We start from the raw sequence: 24,066 nt of genomic DNA on the forward strand, positions 1-24,066 counted from the left end.
ATGCATTTTTAGTCTTGAAATACAATAACCATCTGAATTTTCGATTTCCATCATGATTTCACGTTGTTTAGTTGAAACTCTTCATCAGCTTTAATTTGGTGCTGCTACATTGACGACTTTTCTTTTCAAATTGAAGGTGCTACTCACTCTTGCTTTTGTAGTAGAACAGTGATGATGTTGTTCAGCATAAAATCCCAAATATATAACCTAAGTAATGAATTTGGATGTAATTTATATGTTTAAAAAAAAAATTTGTATGAAAATTTTCTTCAAACGTTCGAAAAAAGAAAAATGTTTGTTGACATCCATTGATATCTGCTGATGTGATTATGTGTCTGTACAGGGTAGTTATAATCTAAAAGGAGTTTTTTATTTTCCTATTCACTAACATGAAAACAATATAGAACAATCCTAGTGAACAATAAGCATGGCCACAACACAAAGACGCAAGATACGGCCTTGTTACATACAATTAATACCAACCATCGAAAAATAGTTTGATTTTGCTTTTTTTTTGTTTTACATTTCTGTACAGGTTAGTACATAGTTTTGCTAAGAAGGACCAGCATGGGGAAATTTTTAAATACATAATTAGAATAGCTGCAGTCAATACAGACACAATAAAACACAAATTAATCCTCCATTAAGAAGAATACAACAAATAGGTCAACATTTGTGCTTTCTGCTCTAGTTGCATTGACGAAAAAGGCTTGTGCTTGATAAAGGCCCATGCTTTTTTGTCTTAAAAGTTATCATATAGAATATAAAAGAAAAGATGTCTACATCCTCCTAGATTCGTATATAGTAGAGTAGTTCGGTATGACACTACCTGTATGTCATGAAGATACACAAACACATTTGTTTGAAGGTAAGTCACAGCCTATTAACCTGAGTAGGCCGCAAGGTCCGATTAAGCAGCAGTAGATGATTCATTGTAGAAGACTTGGTCAACATTGTACACTTGGTCCATTAGGTGTTTTTAATTATATTTGATATGTTACCTTTTGTCCTCCTGTTTATTATTTTTGTTCAGAGTGACGAGCTACACTAAAGACTTTATCCATTACAGGACACTGAAATAAAACCAAGAGGCAAAAAGTAGTCAACTTCTTCTGTTGGGCCAACTTATCCATAGGTCATATATGCAACAAAGTCAACAAATCTGATTGGTGGGACCAAGATGCACCAAAATCAACTACTTAATGTTAACTAAGCTGATCTATATATTAAGTGAACCAACCTGATTGGTTCGCTTTGAAGCTCTATGAAGGTCCCACCAATCTGATCATTGGGGCCCATAGATCAGCCAACTTAAGCTATACATCCAAAGTCTACTTTATTTTTACTCACACATTGGCAAGACCAAGACACCAAAGTCTGCACCTCAAAGTCAATAAACTTGATCTATGGGTTAAACAGGCACCAAAGTTTACAAACCTGACTGATGGCACCAAGAGGCATCAAAGTCAAATCCTCCAAGTCAGCCAACCTGATCGATGGGACCCATAGATGAAACAACTTAACCTATGTGTCCAACGTTAACTTGATTTAGACACACAGATCGGTAAGACCAATAGGCACAAAGTAAGCTCATCAAAGTTAAGCAACCTGATCTATGGGCTAAGGAGGCATCAAAGTCAACCAATCTGATTGGTGGGACCAACAGACATCAAAGTCAACTCCTTAAAGACAACCAACCTGATCAGTGGGACCCCTAGATCAACCAACTTAATCTATGGGTCCAAAATCAACTCGATTTTGACTCACAGATCGGCAAGACCAAGAGGCACCAAAGTCACCTCCTAAGGAAAATGTTTTACTTTAAACTAGAAATATTGGTCATTGGTTGATCTTCGGCCTACCTAAAGAACTATTTTAGATAAGACTGATCCCAGTCAACCATAGTGAAGTTGTGGCCACTGAACACCGGTCTTTATAGATTTTTCTTGTGCGCTTCGATTTCCACAAAGTCTTCCAATATAAGCAATCTTCCTTTGAAGATATGCACACACATTGCATCTAGATATGCTGCAAGGAAGTCCATATGATGTACAAATATTGTTAATATTTCTATGAAGTCAATAGCTAACAGGTTGTTTCACTGTAATTTCTCGTATATATCTATATATTTACAATATTATACAAATGGTGGCAAAATTACCATTTATATTATATAAATAAACTTTAATTTTCCTTACAGTCACATTAATTTCATTAAGATGTAAAAATGTGTCTACTACTACTACATCTGCCAGCTTGGGATATGGCACTCAACAGGCATGCAGTGTTTTATTTTTTAGAGACTCTGTACAATGACGACCTACATCATACGTAAAAGGGGCCTTACTTCTAGACGTCCACTTGCAAAAACTGAGGGTTTTTTTAAACAAAATAAATTATTTTACAATATACTAAGAGTAATACTAAAGCAAGGGTGCGATGGGAGGCAGAAGAGGAAATCACATACTAGTTTTGACATCTTTCGAGGTTATTACGTCTCAACACTACATCTAGAGAAAAAAAATAGGACAAAAATACTCAGGACCCATTTGTTGTTTTTTTTCCCTTTTTTTTAGACTTGAGTGTATTTGTAATAATGCATACTATAATTGGATCTACAGATTTGTTGTATTTAACTTTTGGACACATTTTGTGGCTATTTCAAAATCTTGGTTAATTATAATCTACAGTGAAAGTTTTACCTTTTTGTTGTCTTTTTTAACTTTGAAACATGTTTTACTGTTATTTCATAACATTTCAATTAGATTATTTACATTTTTAGATTAAATTTCTACAATTTCATATTGAAATATTTGTTTTTTTCATTCTAAATAAAAAGAAACCTAAACAAGGGAATACATACTGTATAAACGTTTAATAATAGTTTTAACTTTTGGGCACATTTATATTTTGTTGGGTTGTGCCTTGACAATGGTCAATTAGAATATTCACAATTTTAGATTTAATTTAATATTTAAAACTATAAACAAAGAAACATCTCAACAAGGAAGTACCCCAACCTCCTTGGTGGCAAAAACATGTCTCCCATTCTAGCGGATTTGCATAATTGGCCAAGAACGTAGTTAAAATTGGGCCCAAAGATGTTGAAAGGAAGGGAGGAAAAAACCCCAATTAGTTCTTCCGTCCCAACACCATTATGGAAGCTATTTTGAACTTTTCAGTGGGATTTGTCTTTTTGATGTGCATCAATTAAATTTGGCACAAAATAGGTCAAATCTAACTCATGCTCTCCACATGATCCTGCTATATTAATAAATCAGAATTAATAAAAATAAAAAAATACAAAAATCTACTTGTGTCATACAATAATGGAATGTGCCGTCATTTTATGGAATGTTTCATTCAGTTTTAGAAGCTATTTCTGTGCTTTTCTCAGTTATCATATTTAACAATGTTAAAATGAAATAAAAATTGTTAAAAATTAATAAATTCTGAACATTTTGTATAAAAAATTCAAACACAATGCTATTTTTTCCTACTATGTTTTGAGGATCCATTCGAGGTTGGAGGATAAATTGGGTAGATTGGATTTATCCCCTCGCTCCCAAGACAAGCGGTGCATTTTGCTTCCATTTGCTGTTTCTCCTTCAAATTTTTTAGCATGTAGAAAGCTAAAACAATTTGGGAGAATAATGCCATAACTTTTTTAATAGATAACTAAACCATATATAGATCTCCTCTTTGTTACCCACCCCGGCCCTGGATGTGGCCATCTTTTTGAGGTTTTGTTGTAAACATAACACATGGTCAACAATTCAATCAATAATCATTAGCATAAATATATTACCCATGGTTTGCATGAGGCTAGTTCTTCTACTGGTTTCGGCAGCCTACTTCTGCTCCCCAACCCACCCATTCAAACATTTTTTTTTTATTTTTTTTTTTTTTAATTTCTAGAGGCTCTATGTGAAAATAAGCTTCCCAACTACGTAGGCACCGATTGCACTTTGGTTGCGACAAGGACATTTTCACATCCAAACTGTAACTCAGATTTGTGTTCCTCACACCTAGTCAGACATTGATAGCATAGATTATTTCGGGTTTAAGAAGATCTAGATGTATATTTAGAATTTCTAGAGGCTTTTTTGGTATTTTTTTTAATCTACTCTTAATGGTTCCTGTTAATAAACAGTTCGACCATTGGCAATTGTGAGATCCCTTCAGTACTAACCAAACTTATTGTAGGGAATCCATTGGAACCTAAACCTAATGTAAAATTCTTTGTAATTAATTACAGCTCAAAATTACTGTAGGATCCTCTAGAATCCATTACAAGAACTACTGTGGGATCTTTTCAGTACCCATAATCAACCAAAATGATTGTAGGTTCCTTCAAACTCAATTTCAACCCTGTAGGATCCACCACAATCTTTTACAATCTGGAATTACTGTAGGATCCTCCAAATTCAATTATAGTCTAGAACTACTATGGAATCCTTACCCATTACTAACCAAGATGATTGTTTTTTTTCCAAAACTGTAAGATCTTTTAGCATTAACTACAAATTATATCTACTGTAGGATCCTCCAGAATCAATTATAATCTAGAACTACTCTGGAATTCTTACAATCCCCATTACAAACCAAAATGTTAGTAGGATGCTTTAGACTTGATTACAACCCAGAATTCTTGTAGAATCCTCCAGAATCCATTACAATCTAGACCTACTATAGGATTTGCTAGCATAAATTGCTATTCAGAAATTACTTCAGTATTCGCAAGAATCAATTACAATCTAGAACCCTTGTGGGATTCTTTCAGTAGCTATTACAAACCAAAATGTGGGAGTCTTCAGAGTTTATTAGAACTCAAAAACTCTGTTGGGATCCATTCTTATCTAGAACTGATCACTTAAAAAAATATAATGTATATAGTTGAGGACTTCAGAATTTACTCCAGACGAAAATAACTCTTGGATTCTTTCCTGGAACTACTTTCTAAAATTTTAGGATCTAACCCAAACATTTCTAAGATCCTCCCAGTACCCATTACCAACAAAAAATGATGGTATTATTCCAAACTAATTTACGATCCTTCAGGACCCATTACAAGCCAGAACTACTTTCGAATTCTTTCAATACCCATAACAAACATGATCGTAGAGGGCCTTTAGTATCCTTTCCATATGAATGTTATCTATTCAGTAGATTATGCATATCAGAATAAATATAATTTGCATTTAGAAGCTAGTATTATCTACAATTGTGTTCCCCAATCCGTGGCTTATTGGATGTGGCAAAAATCCAGTTTTTTTTTCTTATCTTCTGTTTCTCCAGGATGAACAAGCCATGTTAGGGCATACTGAGTGTAGTAATTTTCGAACACCTAGAGAGCCACGAGTTGGAGAACAAATCTAGAACAGGTTATGGTTGAACACTTATCTAGACCAGTCTTGTTTTACCATTTTCTAGTAATATTTAGAGTTAATTTGAGCTGAGAAGGTCAAATTTTATGGGCTTTTTAGATTAGCGAAAAGTTGGCTAAAAGTGATCGAGAACTAGTTGTATTTTTGTTAGTGAGCCATAGCTTGAAAAACACTTCTCTAGACTGATTTTTGTTTCTTTTCAACAATTTTTGGTAGTATCTAGAATAAATTCAAGCTCCTCGCATGTCTTGAAGAGCAAATTATATGATCTTTTCAATGACTAGAGGTATGGGAAACACAACATGAGTATTGTCTTTAACTAGAGCTATCTAGAACATATCTCTGCTCTACACAAAGTCTAGTGCTTCTAATCCTCGATCATGGAAGAAGCTTCAAAATTTAGAATAGTGCAAATGCGTTCGATATTTAGTACATTTTCATTGACACATATGCATATTGTTTTACCACACATTTCTGGAAATAGGGAATGGGAATGGGGCCCCAAACATGGCAAAGAAATAAAAAGACATTTCACAGTGTCTACTAATCTACTCTCTTTTTTTTTCCTATGATGGCGAATCTCACTGAAGCACCTGGCCTCGTGTTTCTGGCAGTTTAAGGGCTAAAAAGCTACCCAGTGCCAATGCAGCAGAAGCCAGGAGGATGGGCACTGCTTTGGCTACACCCACGAATGAGGTGAAAATGCTTATTCCAAGGACAGCTGCTAACTTGCAGAGGGCATTCAGGAATCCAAAGGCGGTGGTTCTGTGAAAAAAATAAAAGTTTTTAGAATATTTCAAATTATATCATGTACATTTTTATATCAAGTATTGGATTCAGTAAGCACCTAAAGATCAATAATTAAGAGGTCAACTTTGATCTAATGGGTATGGGCTCCTATTTGTAAACTATATCTACTGCCTTTGTTGTGAAACCTACTCTCATTGAACATCATTGGTCCTTCAGAACTGCATTCAACGTTTGTAGCTTATTTCTACTGTCAGAAAACTCATGGAAAGGGCCAAATAAGTGAACATTTCCTAAAAATTGGGTTGCCGAAAGCGATTGTCATCCCACAGATTGTCCTCCGATTTGCTGTAATGATGCAGACTGGCCACTAGGCGTCGTGTAAGCTTATACTTCCTGTTCTTTACAGAAGAGTTTTCAGAAGTATCATTGTCATCACAGTCAAAATTAAAAAATAAAATAGTAGGTAATTTTCTGACAACACATTCCCTTTCAAAATTATATGGATCTTTTAGGCAATATTTTTGCTTTAAAAATCCTCCTTTCAAGCAATGAGACTATATTAAGACATAGACATGTCTTGAGTGACTCATCACACTTAATCGGTTGACAATACGTTCTCGTGGTGACTCATCTCTGAAGCAAATGACCCTCGAACACTAACCATTGTTTAATAGTTGCACCCGTTGGGCATTTTAGTGAGTTACAAGGCTACAGTGCTTTTTTTAAATGGGTTGTCCAGTATTAGAAATAAGATTAGGATTCTAAGAACTGAAAGTGCAAACATGGTCAAAGCAGACCCCAGGACTGCCCCAAAAAGCCAAATACCTTTTGTCTGAGGGGTAGAGCTCCACCGTCAGGACATCCAGAGCGTTCCAAGATGCAATACTGACTCCACCAAAGAGGCAGAGGAGAGCAATCATGGCCGATTCACTGTTCCCGAAGAATAGGAAAAAGCAGCTAATGCACGACATGACACTGGAACCAGCTGCGGACATAGAAACAGAAGGCACAAGATTATTATGTTAATTAACCCCTTCATGATCAACCGATTTTACGCTTTCCTTTTTTTTGCCGTTCTTCTTCTGAGAAACGTAACTTTTTTTTATTTTTCAGTTAAGCTGGTCATGTGAGGGCTTGTTTTTTTGCGGAAAGAGCTGTACTGTTAAATGAAGCCATGAGATTTACCATATAGTGTACTGGAAAATGGCAAAAAAAATCCAAGTGCGGAATAATTGCAAAAAAAGTGCACTTGCACTACTATTTCTGAGCTATTTTATTCACTGTGTTCACTATATGGTAAAACTGATGTGTGGGTGTGATGCCTGAGGTTGGTACGAGTTCGTAGACACGTAAACATGAATAGGTTTACTTTTATCTAAGGGGTTAAAAAAAAATCAGAAGTTTGTTCGAAAAAAGTGGCGTACGTTTTGCACCATTTTCTACGACCTGTACTGTTCTTATTTTTCAGGATCTATGGCTCAGTGATGGCTTATTTTTTGCATCTTGAGCTGAGGTTTTTAAATGGTACCATTTTTGCGCCGATGCTATGTTTTGATTGCCTGTTATTGCATTTTGCGCAAAGTATGTGCAACCAAAAAACTTAATATGGCTGTTTGGATTTTTTTACCGCGGCGCCACCAACCGATTTTATATTTTGATAGATCGGGCATTTCTGAACACAGCGATACCAAATGTGTGTATATTTTTTATTTTTTTTAACCCTTTATTTTCAATGGGGGGGAAGTGGGGTGAGTTGAACTTTTATTTATTTTTTTTTTTTTTTTTTTTTTTAATCTTGCAAAACTTTTTTTTTTTTTTTTTTTATTGTACTAGTACCCCTAGGGGGCTATAAGGATTAGCAGTCTGATCGCTCATTTATTTCTCCCGATCAGAGCAGCATCGCTCAGATCGGGAGAAATGATCATGTCTTTTAACCTGTAGTACTCAGCTGCTGGTTAAAGGACCTGAGTCCTGTGAGCTACAGGAGTCATCACATGACCCTGTGCTACCATGATAACCATCGGATCCACGTGATCACGTCACGTGACTTCTGGTGGCGGCCTGTGAGTATTCGATTACCGCGATCGTCAGTAAAATGGCGCTGTCATAACTTGTCAGCGCCATTTAAGATGTTAACAGGTACGGATGGATAGCGATTGAACTTGTACCTGCGAGGCACACATATCAGCTGTACAAATCAGCTGACATGAGTGCGGAACCCTGCCTGTAGTCCGCAGCAGCAGGTGGGGATTAACACAATGTCCGCAGGAACGTAATATTTCTCCCCACGGTCATTAAGGGGTTAAAGCAGACTTATTAGAAGAAAAAAATATCTGCTTTCTTCCAATAACACATTAGTCCACAGGTTAAATATAGCATTGCAGGTCATCCCCATTTTGTTAACTAGAACTGAGTTACAATAGGCCGGTTCTGTAATTTGTAATGTCACTATTTAGCCTGATATTCAACGATACCAATTCATTTTACTACTTTTGCGAAATAAAAAAAACAGAAGAACATTGTGTCCATCTTTTCTGCCTACATACTGTACATCAGGTGGAATAGGGGATATAAAAGTTAGGGTTCGACACAGAACAGTGGAGTCCAAAGGTTGTTTTTGTCGATATACGGATTTTGAGTATAATAATAAAAATATATTTTTTCCTTGTATGTATTTCTTAATATGTTACACATCTTTTGATTTCTTGTTTTTGTATTCTTTTGCATACCATCATCATATCAGTGAACTGTATCATTCATCTAGCCGTTGTGTGTGATTCAATTTAGTCTTTATGGAACACTTACAAAAACACCAGTACGTTTTAGCATTGTTTTTTTTATAGGGTGAGCGGTTTCTTTTTTCATTTATTAAAAAGAGAAGAAGTTGACTCAGTGTTTGCATTGTGTGTCTCTGTGTGCCACACTAAGCATAGAGAACAGAAAGAGAAGAGAACTATCTGAGGACTTGAAAACCAAAATTATTGAAAAATATCAACAATCTGAAGGTTACAAGTCCATCTCCAGAGATCTTGATGTTCTTTTGTCCATGGTGCACAACATAATCAAGAAGTTTACAACCCATGACACTATAGCTAATATCCTGGATATGGATGGCAGAGAAAAACTGATGAAAATTTGCTGCGCAGAAAGTCTGTATGGTGGATAAGGCCCAATCAAGCTTCAATGAAATTCAAGCTGTCCTGCATGCTCAGGGGGCATCAATGTCAGTGTAAACTATCCGTCCACATCTGATAGAAATGAAACGCTATGGAGGAGACCCAGGAGGACCCCATTGCTGATACAGGAAAAAGCTAGACTGCAGTTTGCAAAAAATGTATGTGAGTAACCAAAATCCTTCTGGGAAAGCGTCTTGTGGACAGATGAGACCAAGATAGAGCTTTTTGGTAAAGCACATCATTCTACTGTTTACCAAAAACGGAATGAGGTCTACAAGAAAAAGAACACAGGACCTATGGTCACATATAATGGAGGCTCGGAGATATTTTGGGGTTGTTTTTCTTCCTCTGTCACTGGATGCCTTGACTGTGTGCCAGGTATTATGAAATCTAAAGATTACCAAAGGATTTTGGGTGGCAATGTAGTGCCCATTATAGGAAAGCTGGGTTGCGTCCTAGGTCATGGGTCTTCCAGCAGGAGAGTTCTGAAGTGGCAGCAAAGAGTCCGGGCCCAAGTCCCATTGACACCTGTGGAGAGATCTTAAAATTGCTATTGGGAGAAGAGAAGACGCCTTCAAATATGAGAGACCTGGAGCAGTTTATAAAGAAGAGACCAAAATTCCAGGTGAGAGGAGGAAGAATCTTGTGGATGGTTATAGGAAGCGACTGATTGCAGTGATTTATTTCCAAGGGGTGAGCAACCAAATATTAAGCTGAAGGGGACAACAATTTTCTTTGGCCCATGCTTGGGGTTTTGTGTGAAATTATGTCCAATTTGCCTTTTTATCTATGTTTCTTTGTGTTGTTCCAATACTCACTAGGCAAATAAACATGTGTATAACAAAACGTGTAATTGCAATAATGCTTTGGGAGAAATACTTTATTTTCGGGAACAATTAAAAGGGTGCCAACACTTTCAAGCATGACTGTATGTAGAAATATATATATATATATATATATATATATATATATATAGTGAGATTTTTTGTTAACTTTTCTTCTCACTTTACACCTACCGTACTGTATTTGGACAATCCTGGCTTGGTATAGAAGTATGAGGATGGTATAGCCTGGGGTTTTTCCCTACACCCATTTGCAGCCTGGACAACACATTAACATTCCAGAATTGTGTTGTGGCCGTTGATAAGATGTCTAACCACTTAGATGTTGCAGCATTTAAGGGGTTAAGTGCAGCTATCAGATTATTGCTTGTTTTATGTTATTAACAACTCACTTTACAGGTTTTATTACCCCACAACCCATGCTAAGCTGTCTGACTCTCCCTTGTTTCTTTCAGAACCAGGCAATGCCATTCTATAGCAGGACTATAGGGAAAAAGAAATCTGACATCCTCCTGATATTTCATAACATGGACACAATCTTCAATGAAAGTTAGAAGCCAATATATTAATAATTATCAAAATAAAAGTAACTCCGTTGTCAGAGCCTAAAATTTCTTACCCAGCATACGAAGACGCCCAATCTTGTCCATCAGTAGGGCAGAAACAATATTGCCAGGTAAAACAGCCAGAGTTCCCAAGAAACTCACAAAGTAGATCATGTAGGCGTTATTAATATCATCACTGAAGTCTAGCTGGCATCCCTCCTTACTGTGCAGGAACGTGCTGTTAATAATTCGACTATTGATGAACTTATAGTCAAAAAGGTCTGAAAATCACAAGCAAAAGAATATAAAAGAGATGGAGTGAATGTTATAGTAGTTATATTCTTGTACATAGGGGCAGTATTATAGTAGTTATTTTCCTATACATAGCGGGCAGTATTATAGTAGTTATATTCTTGTACATAAGGGCAGTATTATAGCTGTTATAGTTTTGTACCTAGGGGTAGTTGTATAGTTGCTATACACGGTGGGCAAAATTATAGTAACTTGGCAGATACTGCCATCTCTTAGATTAAATTTTATTTTGTTTGAACCTTTTCAATGGTTAATTTTAAATACATTGTTGCCTGAGATTTTGCTGATTTGTGCATTTACATATATAGTTTTTTTTAAATATAAAGAAAGAAGAAGTATCTTGAGAAATTAGGTTGTCACCTGTGTTGTAGAACATGGTGGAGATGAATGTGCAGTTCTTGAAGAAAGTGTTACTGGATGTGATATCTTCAAAGTAACAGTCTTTGAACAAAGAATCTTCAAATATCACAGACTTCAGCTTCAGGCCGATGAATCTTTTGGAACAAGAGCAAGAGGTGTAATCATTTTAGATCTTAGAAAGTCTATGTGTCACATCACATGAAAAGGTCAAAAATATCAGAGGAAGAACACTCCAGTTCTGACCTTGAAAGAATCACAAAATAATATCGACAGCTCTTACTTGTCATTTTGGTATTCGCCATTTTTGTGAACTTGGTTTTCGAGAGTGAAGTTAAAGTTGAAGCTGATGACCCTCTCGTTGGAGAAATATTTGGTGCGTGAGGCGTAGTCGATGTTCTGAAGGTGTTTGATCATGTCTGGGAACCAAACAGTTAGTCCATAGTAGCTGAAGGAAAGAAGGTCGAGAAGTATTAAAGAAAAGGATAATCTCCACTGCCTTTCACATTTACAGAAATCCTAACTAATCTAATTATTGTAGGTTCCTCTTCGAGAAGATTAGGGACAGCAGAATGACTGGTATTGTCACCCACCAGTCTATGGAAATCCAGGTGGTACATAAAAATGGCCGTTCACCAAGTACCAAGTGCGTAGAGAGAAGTGAAGTTTTTGAGGTTGAGGTATGGACAAAAGTAAACAAGGAGACTTGGTTTGGAATGAATAGATAAGGGATGAGAAAGGCATTCTGAAAGTTGTAGTTTTGCAACATCTGAAGTGCCGCTGGTTGCTGAGGCTTGGGATAGGTTATCCATCTTAAGTTTCAGAAATAATCTTCATAAACAATCATCAACCAAAAATACCTTCATATTTTTCTGAGATCTCATGGAAATAGTGAGTAATGTTTATGAGGCAGAGTCATACTAGGGAGTGGTTATCCTAGGTTGGAGTTATTCTGGAGTTGAGTTACTTACAAGAGGAGTGAGGTTATTCTAGAGTGGAATTTTTCTAGGGTGGATTTATTTTAGAATTGAATTATTCTACAGAGGAGTTATTCTAGGGAGACTTTATTTTAACATGTAGCTATTCTGACAAAGCTACGCAAAAATGTAGGTATAACAGTGGAGTTATTCTAAGGAGGTGTTATTTTAGAGCGTAGTTATTCCAAGGAGGTGTAATTTTAGAGCGGAGTTATTCCAAGGAGGAGTTATTCTATGAAGGTGTTATTGTAAGGAGGAGTTAATGTAAGGAGGAGTTATTCTAAGGAGGAGTTATTCTAAGGAGGAATTATTCTAAGGAGGAGTTATTCTAAGAAGGAGTTATTCTAAGGAGGAGTTCTTCTAAGGAGGAGTTATTCTAGGCAAGAACTATTCTAGAATGGAGCTATTCTAGGCTGGAGTTATTATAGTGGTAGAGTTATTCTAGGGAGAAGTTATTCTAAGGAGGAGTTATTGCCATGCTAGGTATGGGGAAAAAACAAGCGAGCGGCAAAAGGTAAGGTAAAGGGACCCCTGAGTCTAGGAAAGGGGAAGATGGTGACCCCTGACCAAACCAACAGCTGGTCACTGGGGTTCCTCACCACTCTAGATAGGTTCTGCACCTATGTGCTGAGCCGGATACCTGACTCTAGGTATCCCTAGTGCTGGATCCTAAATAGGGAACGGCTGGGATGAGCTCTTCGTCAACCCCACTAAACGCCAGGGAAACACAAAGGGGAAAAGCATGAACTACTTATTCACAGATGACTCAGGCACGAGTTCGGCAAAGCTTCAGCATCTATACTACAAAAGAGAGCAAGCCACCTGCTTGCAACCTGAACTAGAATGAACTGAATAATATCACCAGCACCAGTCCAAGGAATAAGGGAGTATTTAAGCACCAAGAGAATACTGATGATCAGCAGCTGGGTGGAAGGCAAGCTCCTGTTGGGTCCAAAAGAGGGAGAGATTAAAACCCAGCAGAAAAGCTATCTATTACAATGAATACTGACAGCAGGAACAATGGAAAGTCAGGGAGCATTTTGAGCAGCCAAAAGCTGTGACCTTGTATAACCGGAAACCACATGACTGTCTGTCACCCGTGATACACCCGTTACAGTTATTCCAGGGAGGAGTTATTCTAGGGAGGACTTACTCTAGGCAAGAAATAATTTAGAATGGAGTTATTCTAGTCCAGAGTGATTATTGTGGTAGAATTAATCTAGTGAGTAGTTATTCTAAGTAGGATTTAATAAAGAGAGGAGCAATTCTAAGTAGGGATTTTTTTAGGGAGAAGTTATTTTAAGTAATAAGTATTCTAGAATGGATTTATTCTAGGCCAGAGTGATTATAGTGGTAGAGTTATTCTAGGGAGTAGTTATGGTATTATAGTGGTAGAGTTAATCTAGAGTGCAGTTATTCTAGACATTAATCATTCTCCAGTATAGCTACTGTATTCTAGAATTGGGGGGGGGATTATCAGGACATGTTATTCTGATCTGGATTTGTTATAATGATAGAGTTATTCCAAGAAGGAATTATTCTAGAACGGACTTTTTCTAAGATAAGGTTATTCCAGAATAGTGTTATTCATTGCTTCATTGCTAGAAATATTCTATGGTGGGAGTATTCTAGAATAGAATTATTCAAGACTGGAAGAATTCCAGGGTGCATCTTTCCTAAAATGATGTTATAGTAGAGGGGAGTAATTATTGGGTGTTTTTTTTTAGGGAGGTCTACAGTGGAGTTATTTTAAAGTGGAGTTGATATAGGGGAGGGATGACTCTAGACCTTATTAGTTATACAGAGAAGTTATTATAGGGGTGGAGATATTGTGGACAATAGTTATGGTGGTGGAGCTCTTTAAGAATGGAGTTTTTCTTGGGTTGAGTTATTCTAGTGTTGATTTTTTTTGAGGAGTTACTCTAGGGCAGATTTATTAATAAGTTGAATTGGTCCAAGGATGAATTTACTCTAGAAAAAATAAGGGCTTAATTTTGACAATCCAAGCATTGATACAAATGATGACTGGAGGGTGCAGTAAGGTTGGTCATAAAAAACTGGCAAACATAAAACAAATTGGCCATAAATAGGGTAGATTTGTGCCTTCTTTCCCCAGGTAGGAGGGGTAATAGTGCCCGAACTAAGCAACAAAAAAAGAGTAGCGTTAGACTCTTATGCACATACGATAACAGATGATACGGGCTACTAGTAGTTACCGGCAATGGATATTGGCTTAGACTATGTCCTAAGACTGTTGAATTAGTTGCCCTTTAAGTCACGATAGGTCTCCCTTTAATAGTATTATGAAAATAAATAGCCTCTTTAATGGAGCATTCTCTGTTGCCCCCCTGATGTCAATAAACCTATCACTTTCCAATTCATCGTTACGTTACGTCCTTCCAAATATCGTTTTTATTGATGCAGCGCGAACCACACAAGACGTAATTGTACATTCTCCGCTCTCGTTATCTCTCCCAGAGTCGATCCACAGGCCTATAACTACATTAGGAACTCATTTCTGCCTTCTTTAATGTGCAGCCGAGGAATGGCAAGCGGTGACAGGGAATATGGCGTCTTAATTACCTCCCTGACAGCTCAGATTAATGGTTATCGGGGGGAATCAATCTGGAAGCCTCAGTCCTGGAAATCCAGGCACAAATCAAGATTTTTTTAACGCTCCTTGAGTAGAAGACTTTTCCGCCAGGCTAGATAATTATTTTCACACAATTCAAGACCTTTCTAACAAAGACTACATCTTACCGTTTTGTGTATACAGCCCTGTGCAGATCTATATGTCTCCTATACTCATGTGTTACACCCTCTCTCCTATTTCTTGTAAGTTAGCAAAGGCAGGTAAGCAAGGGCAGATGGATATCACAAGGAGTTTTGCACAAACTTTGCAGACTGTCATGATGGCGATGGGCTGTGTTCAGTTTGCAGATCCTTACATTCCGCCCGATGGATGGATTCGACCTGCTGTGTGCTGATTCATAGCCAGGCTAGCAAGAGTTAATCTCTGCTGGTCTGCTTGCTCCTTTGATCTCATGTTGTGGGGAGGCCTATCACATGTGCTCCCCTCCTATTTATATTGGGGGAAAACTTCCACCCATGCCAGCTATAGTTTTTTTTTGTTGGTCCGTGAGGTGTGGTGTCCCAGATTTTCTGGTGAAAACTGTGCTTATTGCTTGGTCCGTTTGCGGAGTGTACCCTTGTTGTTTTGTAGCTTCCTACCTGCTCTTGCTTTTTCTTACTGTCTTTACTTTTGTGTGTGGTGTGCGACAGAGATTTGTTTTTCCCTTGTTTGTCTTTATGGTTTTCATTATACTCCTGTCTCATCCCTCCCTGGGTGGGGTAGAGGGAATCAGATCAAGACTGGTCAGAAACAGGGCGAGAAAGGAGACTCAGGCCTCTCCACCATGAAGAGTATCCCTCAGGTTAGGGATAGCATAGGGCCCGCTAGCTTGAGGAACAGCTGAGGAGCCCCAGTTCCTCACTATCATCATGAGAATGAAAAGAAGTAAAATGCGACTACAGAGGATTTGTTTGCACGCAAAGGCCTGCATAGGAGGCAAAATGGTGAGATGGATGTGTGACTGCAGCCCCTAAACCTAACTACAGAGCCACTTTGCTTGCATGCATGCCTTTGAGCTCGACTTTGGCGCAGCCCTGTGCCCATGTATGTGAGCAAGGTAGGGCATCAGTTGGTCACCTGACCCCTTTAACACTAGAACTACTGGACTCGTGATACCTATATAGAAATACATAGTGCAAAGTAGTCAAAATGACTACCTCAGTAGTTCTAATGTTAAGCTTTGGTATGAAGTTTGTATGTTCTTGGCATGTTCTTTTGGGTTTCCTGCACAACATTAGCTGTCAGGATGGCAATAACTACATCGGAGCTGACAATCGAGATCTACTTCATGAAAAATGAAAATGTAAATTAGCAAAGTCTGAAGAGCTCCAGCCCTAATGAAACCACTGGCAGCCTCCATATCCAGTCTTGTCCGAAGTGACGGAAACCAGTCGTTTCCGCAGAGGTTGCCATGGTGATAGTAATTTCACAAAGCCGATATTAGTACATGCAAGTAGCTCGGTAAATATCTACAGGAACACCAGAGAATTCCTGCACCCAAAATCCAAGATTCCCCCCCCCTGCACTGCAACATGGCAACCCTACCTGAAAGACATGGTGAACCAAACCGCCATCATCATGAACGTGATGCGTTTGTATTCTGGGGCAAAGCATTGCTGGAAATTAGTCCAAACCTGCAAGCAAGAAAATCACAGCTGTCAGAAAATTCTCCAAAATAAAAATGAAGAAAAATGTAACATAAAAGAGTATATAAAATGATAACATATATATATATATATTTATATTTATATATCTATATATATAATTGCCTTATTCTGTCTGTCTGTCTTGCTCCAAAATTGTGTCCTTACCGTGACATGTCCTTACGGTGACAAACAGCGGATTGGCCGCTGGGCTCGCCATGGCCCCGCCCCCCGCACGGATTGGTCGCTCGCCTCGGCTCCTCCCCCCGCACAGATTGGCCGCTTGCCTCGGGTCCGCCCCCCCCCCCGCACGGATTGGCCATGTCCTTACGGTGACAAACAGCGGATTGGCCGCTGGGCTCGCCATGGCCCCGCCCCCCCGCACGGATTGGCCGCTCGGCTTCACGGATTCGCCATGGCCCCGCCCCCCCGCACGGATTGGCCGCTCGCCTCGGCTCCTTCCCCCCGCACGGATTGGCCGCTCGCCTCCGCCCCCCCCCGCACGGATTGGCCGCTCGCCCAGGCTCCGCCCCCCACACGGAATGGCCTCTCGCCCCGCGGTGAGCGCATCAAGGTCCTGCAGCGGCAGACACACACACACACACATCCGATCACACTCACTCTCACACACACATCAGATCGCATCCACATATTCACAACATCTTGTGATATCGCTTGCTTCTCGGCGGCGATACTGTGCAGTGATCTTCCAGGACCTGCTGGAGGATCACATGGCCGGAAGCATGTGGTATCTCCGGATGTTGTGATTGTGTCAGCGCGTATGTGCGATATCGTCAGTGTGTGTGTGTGAGTGTATGCGATCGGATGTGTGTGAGTGTGTTCTGATATGTGAGTGTGTGTGTGTGTGTGTGAGTGTATGCGATCGGATCTGTGAGTGTCGGCAGAGGAGCACGGCGTGCAGCACAGCTGCTGGGACCGCCCACCGGTGGGCACAGGGAGAAGTGGGGTGTGTGTGTGAGTGTATGCGATCAGATGTGTGCGTGTTTACTGTCTGATGTGTGACTGTGGAGCACGATGGGGGGTGCGCAGCATGGGGGATGGAGCACGATGGGGGGTGCGCAGCATGGGGGATGGAGCACGATGGGGAGTGCGAAACATGGGGGATGGAGCACAATGGGGAGTGCGCAGCATAGGGGATGGATCAAGATCTGGGGTGCGCAGCATGGGGGATGGAGTACGATTGGGAGTGTGCAGCATGGGGGATGGAGCACGATGGGGGGTGCGCAGCATGGGGGATGGAGCACGATGGGGAGTGCGCAGCATGGGGGATGGAGCACGTTTGGGAGTGTGCAGCATGGGGGATGGAGCACGATGGGGAATGCGCAGCATGGGTGATGGAGCACAATGGGGAGTGCGCAGCATGGGGGATGGAGCACGATGGGGGGTGCGCAGCATGGGGGATGGAGCACGAAGGGGGTGCGCAGCATGGGGGATGGAGCACGTTTGGGAGTGCGCAGCTTGGGGGATAGAGCACGATGGGGAGTGCGCAGCATGGGGGATGGAGCTCGACGGGGAGTGCGCAGCATGGGGGATGGAGCACGTTTGGGAGTGCGCAGCATGGGAGATGGAGCACGATGGGGAATGCGCAGCATGGGGGATGGAGCACGATGGGGAGTACGCAGCATGGGGGATGGAGCACGATGGGGAGTACGCAGCATGGGGGATGGAGCACAATGGGGAGTGAGGATGGAGCACGATGGGGGGTGCGCAGCATGGGGGATGGAGCACGATGGGGGTGCGCATCATGGGGGATGGAGCACGATGGGGGGTGCACACCTCCCCCCAAAACACACACACACTGCCACACACACACTGTACAACACACCACACACACACTGGGAACCACAAACACTGCCCTACACAGACACCCAACACACAAACACCGCGGCACACACAAATATACGCACATACCGCACAACACACACATTACACAAAACATACCTCCACCCAAAACACACACACACACCCCACACCCACACAAACCGCGCAACACACATACACGATACATACACACAGCGCTCCACAAATAACGACAGACAACGCAACACACAAACAACACCGCTCTCACCCCCCGCCACACCCAGACAGCACCCAGAACATGTACAACCCCTACACAAACACTTGGTAACTACAGACAACAACATCTATATATATATATATATATATATATATATATATATATATATATATATATATATATATATATATATATATATAACAAAAATCATACATTAACTACACAATAAGTAAATTCTAGAATACCCGATGCGTAGAATCGGGCCACCTTCTAGTATATATATATATATATATTTTCTATCTCAAGTTCCTCATACAATTTTTTTCTCTTTTTCCCAATGGGGAATGGCACTGGATCCGGTCATCTGCTATTATAGTCTTCCTTTGATCCTTACATTAGAGTAATTTGTTACATCTTCTGATCCTTTCATTGGAGCGATTTTTTACATTTTACAATGATTCTTCACATCCCGGTCCTATCCATTCATGAGAATGATTCTTCACATTCTCCTCTGATCCTTCTTTCTGAACTATTCTTCAAATCTGCCTCTGATCCTTTCATCATAATGATTCATCATATCCTCTTTTGATACTTTCTTCTGAACAATTCTTCACATCATCCTCTGATTCTTTCCTTAGAATGATGCTTCACATTCTTAGAACAAGCCTTCACATTTTTTGATCCTTTCATCAAAATGTTTCTTCATATCCTCCTCTTACCCATTTTGTAGACAAGTTGTTTATAGCAACAGAATCCTGGGTTTCTACAGGTTTATGCTTGATACTGTCATCAGAACTATCATTCACTCCCTAATCTAATCCTTTAATCAGTATGATTCTTGACATCCTCCTCTGACAAATTTCATCAAAATAATTCTTCACTTCTGTTTCTGATCCCTTTCATTAGATCATAGGGATCAGAGGAGAATGTGATTCTTTGATCATAGGGATCAGAGGAGAATGTGATTCTTTGATCATAGGGATCAGAGGAGAATGTGATTCTTTGATCATAGGGATCAGAGGAGAATGTGATTCTTTGAGAAAGATTCCTTGTATCTTCGTTTAACCACTTTTTTATCAGAATAATTCTTCACATCTTCCTCAGACTTATTTCATCAGAATGATTCTCCACATCTGCCTCTGATCCCTTTCATTAGAATGATTCTTTGTATCTTCCTTTAAACACTTATCAGAATGATTCTTCACATCCTCCTCTGACCCCTATGATCACAACAATATATCACACACTCCTCTGATGCTATCATCAGAACGATTCTTCATATCCTATCCTTTATGTAGATGAGTTGTCGACGTCGACAAGATCACATATTTCTGGTGGTTTTTCTTCAATATAGTTATTAAAATGATGAATTTTCATTTTCTATTCTGATCTTTTCATCACGACCATTCACCACATTCTTCTCTAATCCCGTTCAACAGGACGATTATTCACATCTTCTTTCATCAGAATGATTCTTCACATTCTCCTCTGATCCCTATGATCAGAATGTTAATTTACGTGCTCTTCTGATCCTTTAATCAATACAATTCTTCACATCCTTCTCTTACCTATTTTGTAGACAAATTTCTTACGTCATCAAGGTCACATGTTTATGAATGTTTTTCTTCAGAAAGATCATTGCTCGAATACTCAGTACCAGAAAATGCCACATGTTTTGCAGTTTCTAAAATACAGACTCCGACTAGTCCAGCCCCCGATGATATTGCCTCAGTCGAAGTAACTTAGATCGCTCGAGTTTCTTATGTAGATTCACACAGAAACTGATCTACAAAATTTCCACAGAACTATCATTACCAGGAAATGCCAATTGTGAAAAGGCAGAAGTCTCTAAGAAAGTGCGCACACGTATTTCAGTGAATATATATGTATGCAGTATACAGTCCCTGACAAAAGTTCTGTCGATTATCCATGTTATGTAAATAAAAGCTTATAACCTGACTTTAAATTCATCCATTGGTTTCATAAATTACTCTTGAACGCTGAAACCCTCCCAAATTTGATTTAGGTTATGAAAATAAAGTTGCTGCAAAGCTGAAATATTGATCATTTAATGAACACAGAAAGGTCAGATTTTGGTAAGACAAAAGTTTTGTTGCCTTGTCATATAATGCACCCAATCCTAGTTTACATCCTCACCTGTGCTTACTAAATGATCGGTTAATTAGTGGGTATGTATAAAAAGAAACCCAGCACCCCAGACCTTCACTTGAACTGCAACTTGACCTCTGACAACATGCCAAAAATCCACCCAGCAACCAAAGCCTTGATTATCAAGAGGCTGAAGACCAGATCCACTGCAGAGGTGTCTGGCACCTTTAATGTGTCTCAGTGTCAAGTACAAAGAATTAAAAAAAGATTTGAAGAGACTGGAGATGTTTTTGACAAGACCAGGTCCGGCAGATCCCGCAAGACAACTGTTCAGGAGGAACGTTTGTTTTTTAGAAAATCCAAAGCCAGCTCCTCTTCCACTGCAGCAGAGCTCCAAAAGGCCTGGTCACCTCAAGTCCCTGTGTCATCTAGAACAGTTTTCAGGATTCTGTCTAGAAATGGCCTCCATGGTTGAATCAGTGCCTAGAAGCCAGCACTAAACAAAAGACAATTAAAAAAACGTGTGGCATTTGCCAAGTCCCACAGCCTGCTATACAGATGGACACTGGAAAAGTGGCAGAAGGTGGATTTCTGTGATGAATCTTCAGTTGAATTACACCACAGCCGCCGCAAATACTGCAGGAGACCTACTGGCGCCCATATGGATCCAGATAACAGTTAAGTTTGGTAGTGGAAAGACCATGGTCTGGGGTTACATTCAGTATGGGGGTGTGCGAAACATTTGCAAGGTGGAAGGCAATATCAATAGCCTAAAATATCAAGAAGTATTAGCTACCTCTTACATTCCCAATCATAAAAGGGGTCAAATTCTGCAGCAGGATGGTGCTCCATCTCTACAACAAATTTCCTGCTGGCAAAGAAGATCAAGGTGCTCAAGGACTGGCCAGCCCAGTCACCAGACATGAACATCATTGAGCATGTTTGGGGTAGGATGAAAGAGGAAGCTTGGAAACAAAAAAAAAGAATCTAGATGAACTCTGGGAGGCATGTAAGACTGCATTCTTTGCTATTCCCGATGACCTCATCAATACATTGTATGAATCATTGTTGAACTGCATGGATGCAGTCCTTCAAGCTCATGGAAGTCACACAAAATATTAAATATGGCTCTAATAGCACCACAACTTCAGTCACCAATGTTATACAACATATCTTTGTATTAGAAGTAAATTATTTGTTTGAATTTCACATTACTTTCTGTAGGCGACAAAACTTTTGTCTTGCCAAAATCTGACCTTTCTGTGTTCATTAAATGATCAATATTTCAGCTTTGCAGCAACTTTATTTTCATAACTTAAATCAAATTTGGGAGGGTTTCAGCTTTCAAAAGAGTAATTTATAAAACCAAATGGATGAATTTAAAGTCAGGATATAAGCTTTTATTTACATAACATGGATAAGCGACAGAACTTCTGTCAGGGACTGTATATAATATATATCTATGTATATATACACTAAACAAAAATATAAACACTACACTTTTTTTTTCTCCCATTTTTCATGAGCTAAACTTCAAGATCTAAGACTTTTTCTATGTACACAAAAGGCCTTTTTCTCTCAAATATTGCTCGCAAATTTGTCTAAATCTGTTAGTGAGCATTTTTCCTTTGCCTAATTAATCCATCCGCCTCACAGGTGTGGCATTTGAAGATACTGATTAGACTTCATGATTATTGCATAGGTGTGCCTTAGGCTGGCCGCAATAAAAGGCCTCTCTAAAATGTGCAGTTTTATCACGCAGCTCAATGAGACAGATGTCGCAAGTTTTGAGGGACCATGCAGTTGTCATGCTGACTGCACGAATGTCCACCAGAGCTGTTGCCCGTGAATTGAACGTTCCTTTCTCTACCATAAGCCGTCTCCTAAGGCGTTTCAGAGAGTTTGCCAGTACATCCAACCGGGCTCACAACCACAGACCATGTGTAACCACAGCAGCCCAGGACCTCCACATCCAGCATCTTCACTTCCAAGATCATCTGAGACCAGGCACCTGCTGCAACAAGCTGTCAGAAATTCTGCGCAAACTGTCATAAACCGTCTCAAGGAGACTCATCTGCTGCTCATCCTCCTTATCAAGGTCTCCCGCTGACTGCAGTTCCTCATCGGTGTCTCCACCTGACTGCAGTTCATCGTTGTAACCGACTTGAGTGGACAAATGCTCATATTCGATGGTGTCTGGCACGTTGGAAAGGCGTTCTCTTCATGGATTAATCTCAGTTTTCACTGTACAGGGCAGACTCTCAGTTAGTGATCACACCAGATACTGTCTGTTTTTCTAACCACTTGGACCCCCTTCTTCCTCCAATACTGTAAAAAATTTTAGGGTGGCATTTTATTGTGGCCAGCCTAAGGCACACTTGTGCAATAATGCTGTCTAATTAGCATCTATATATGCCACATCTCTGAGCATGATGGATTTTATCTTGTCAAAGGAGAAGTGCTCACTAACACAGATTTAGGCCTCCGACACACATCCATGCCGCCGGTACGTGTTTGGTACGTTTTTGCACGTACCGGCGGCACGGAGACACGTACACCAATGCTACCCTATGGTAGCAGGCACACACACGTAAAACCACACGAAACGTGTGTCCGTGTCCGTTTGTACGTGTGTGCATTTTCCAACACGCTGACATGTTCGTTTTTCTCCGGCAGCACAGGTGTCACACGGCCCGCATACGGACCACACGGATGTAGTGTGGATGCGGTCCCGTGTGACACGCGCCGGAGAAAACTCGCGTGTCAGAGAAAAAAATAACAAATCTTTACTCACCTTTTCCAGCCCTTCTGTCTCTGCCGCTGCTGCCACTTGCTGCCGACCGTCGCTCATTTAATATTCACTTCACTGCGGCAGCAGCGGGGAGTCGGCAGGGCTGGAGACTGAAGATCAGTACCCTGGACAGCAGCAAGGACCGCGTAAGTATGCAAATTACTGGTTCTCCGTGTGTTATCGCGGATAGCACACGGAGAACACACGTGGCCCGCACGTACCGGAGACACGTACTTACCAAATGCAACGCGGAGGGAAAATACGTGTCTCGCGGCACGTGCGTGATTTTTACGTGAGTGTGGCAGAGGCCTTAGACATATTTGTGAAAAATTTTTCAGAGAAAAAGGCCTTTAGGGTACATAGAAAAAGACTTAGATTTCAGAGTTCAGCTCATGAAAAAAAGGGAACAAAAACAAAAGTGTTGGGTTTATATTTTTGTTCAGTGTATATGCTGTATACCGTACATGTATACACATATCAAAATGGTAGCAATAACATAATCTTACC

At 40.0% G+C, this 24,066-nt stretch overlaps 1 protein-coding gene across 1 annotated transcript in view; it reads right to left on the reverse strand.

Annotated features, from left to right (window-relative positions):
- Positions 1-238: 238 nt before the first annotated feature.
- Positions 239-24,066, reverse strand: part of SV2A (synaptic vesicle glycoprotein 2A) — a 137,686-nt gene continuing 113,858 nt past the window's right edge. Inside the window, exons 8-13 of the mRNA XM_075330496.1 lie at positions 16,524-16,612; positions 11,653-11,817; positions 11,373-11,506; positions 10,775-10,981; positions 6,963-7,122; positions 239-6,152 (exon numbers count right to left, since the gene is read on the reverse strand). Of these exons, the coding sequence (XP_075186611.1) occupies positions 5,969-6,152; positions 6,963-7,122; positions 10,775-10,981; positions 11,373-11,506; positions 11,653-11,817; positions 16,524-16,612 (939 nt within the window). The 3' untranslated portion in view covers positions 239-5,968. The remainder of the gene's footprint in view (positions 6,153-6,962; positions 7,123-10,774; positions 10,982-11,372; positions 11,507-11,652; positions 11,818-16,523; positions 16,613-24,066) is intronic.

This window comes from Anomaloglossus baeobatrachus, chromosome 12, assembly GCF_048569485.1.
Source record: "Anomaloglossus baeobatrachus isolate aAnoBae1 chromosome 12, aAnoBae1.hap1, whole genome shotgun sequence".
NCBI classification, from domain to species: Eukaryota; Metazoa; Chordata; class Amphibia; order Anura; family Aromobatidae; genus Anomaloglossus; species Anomaloglossus baeobatrachus.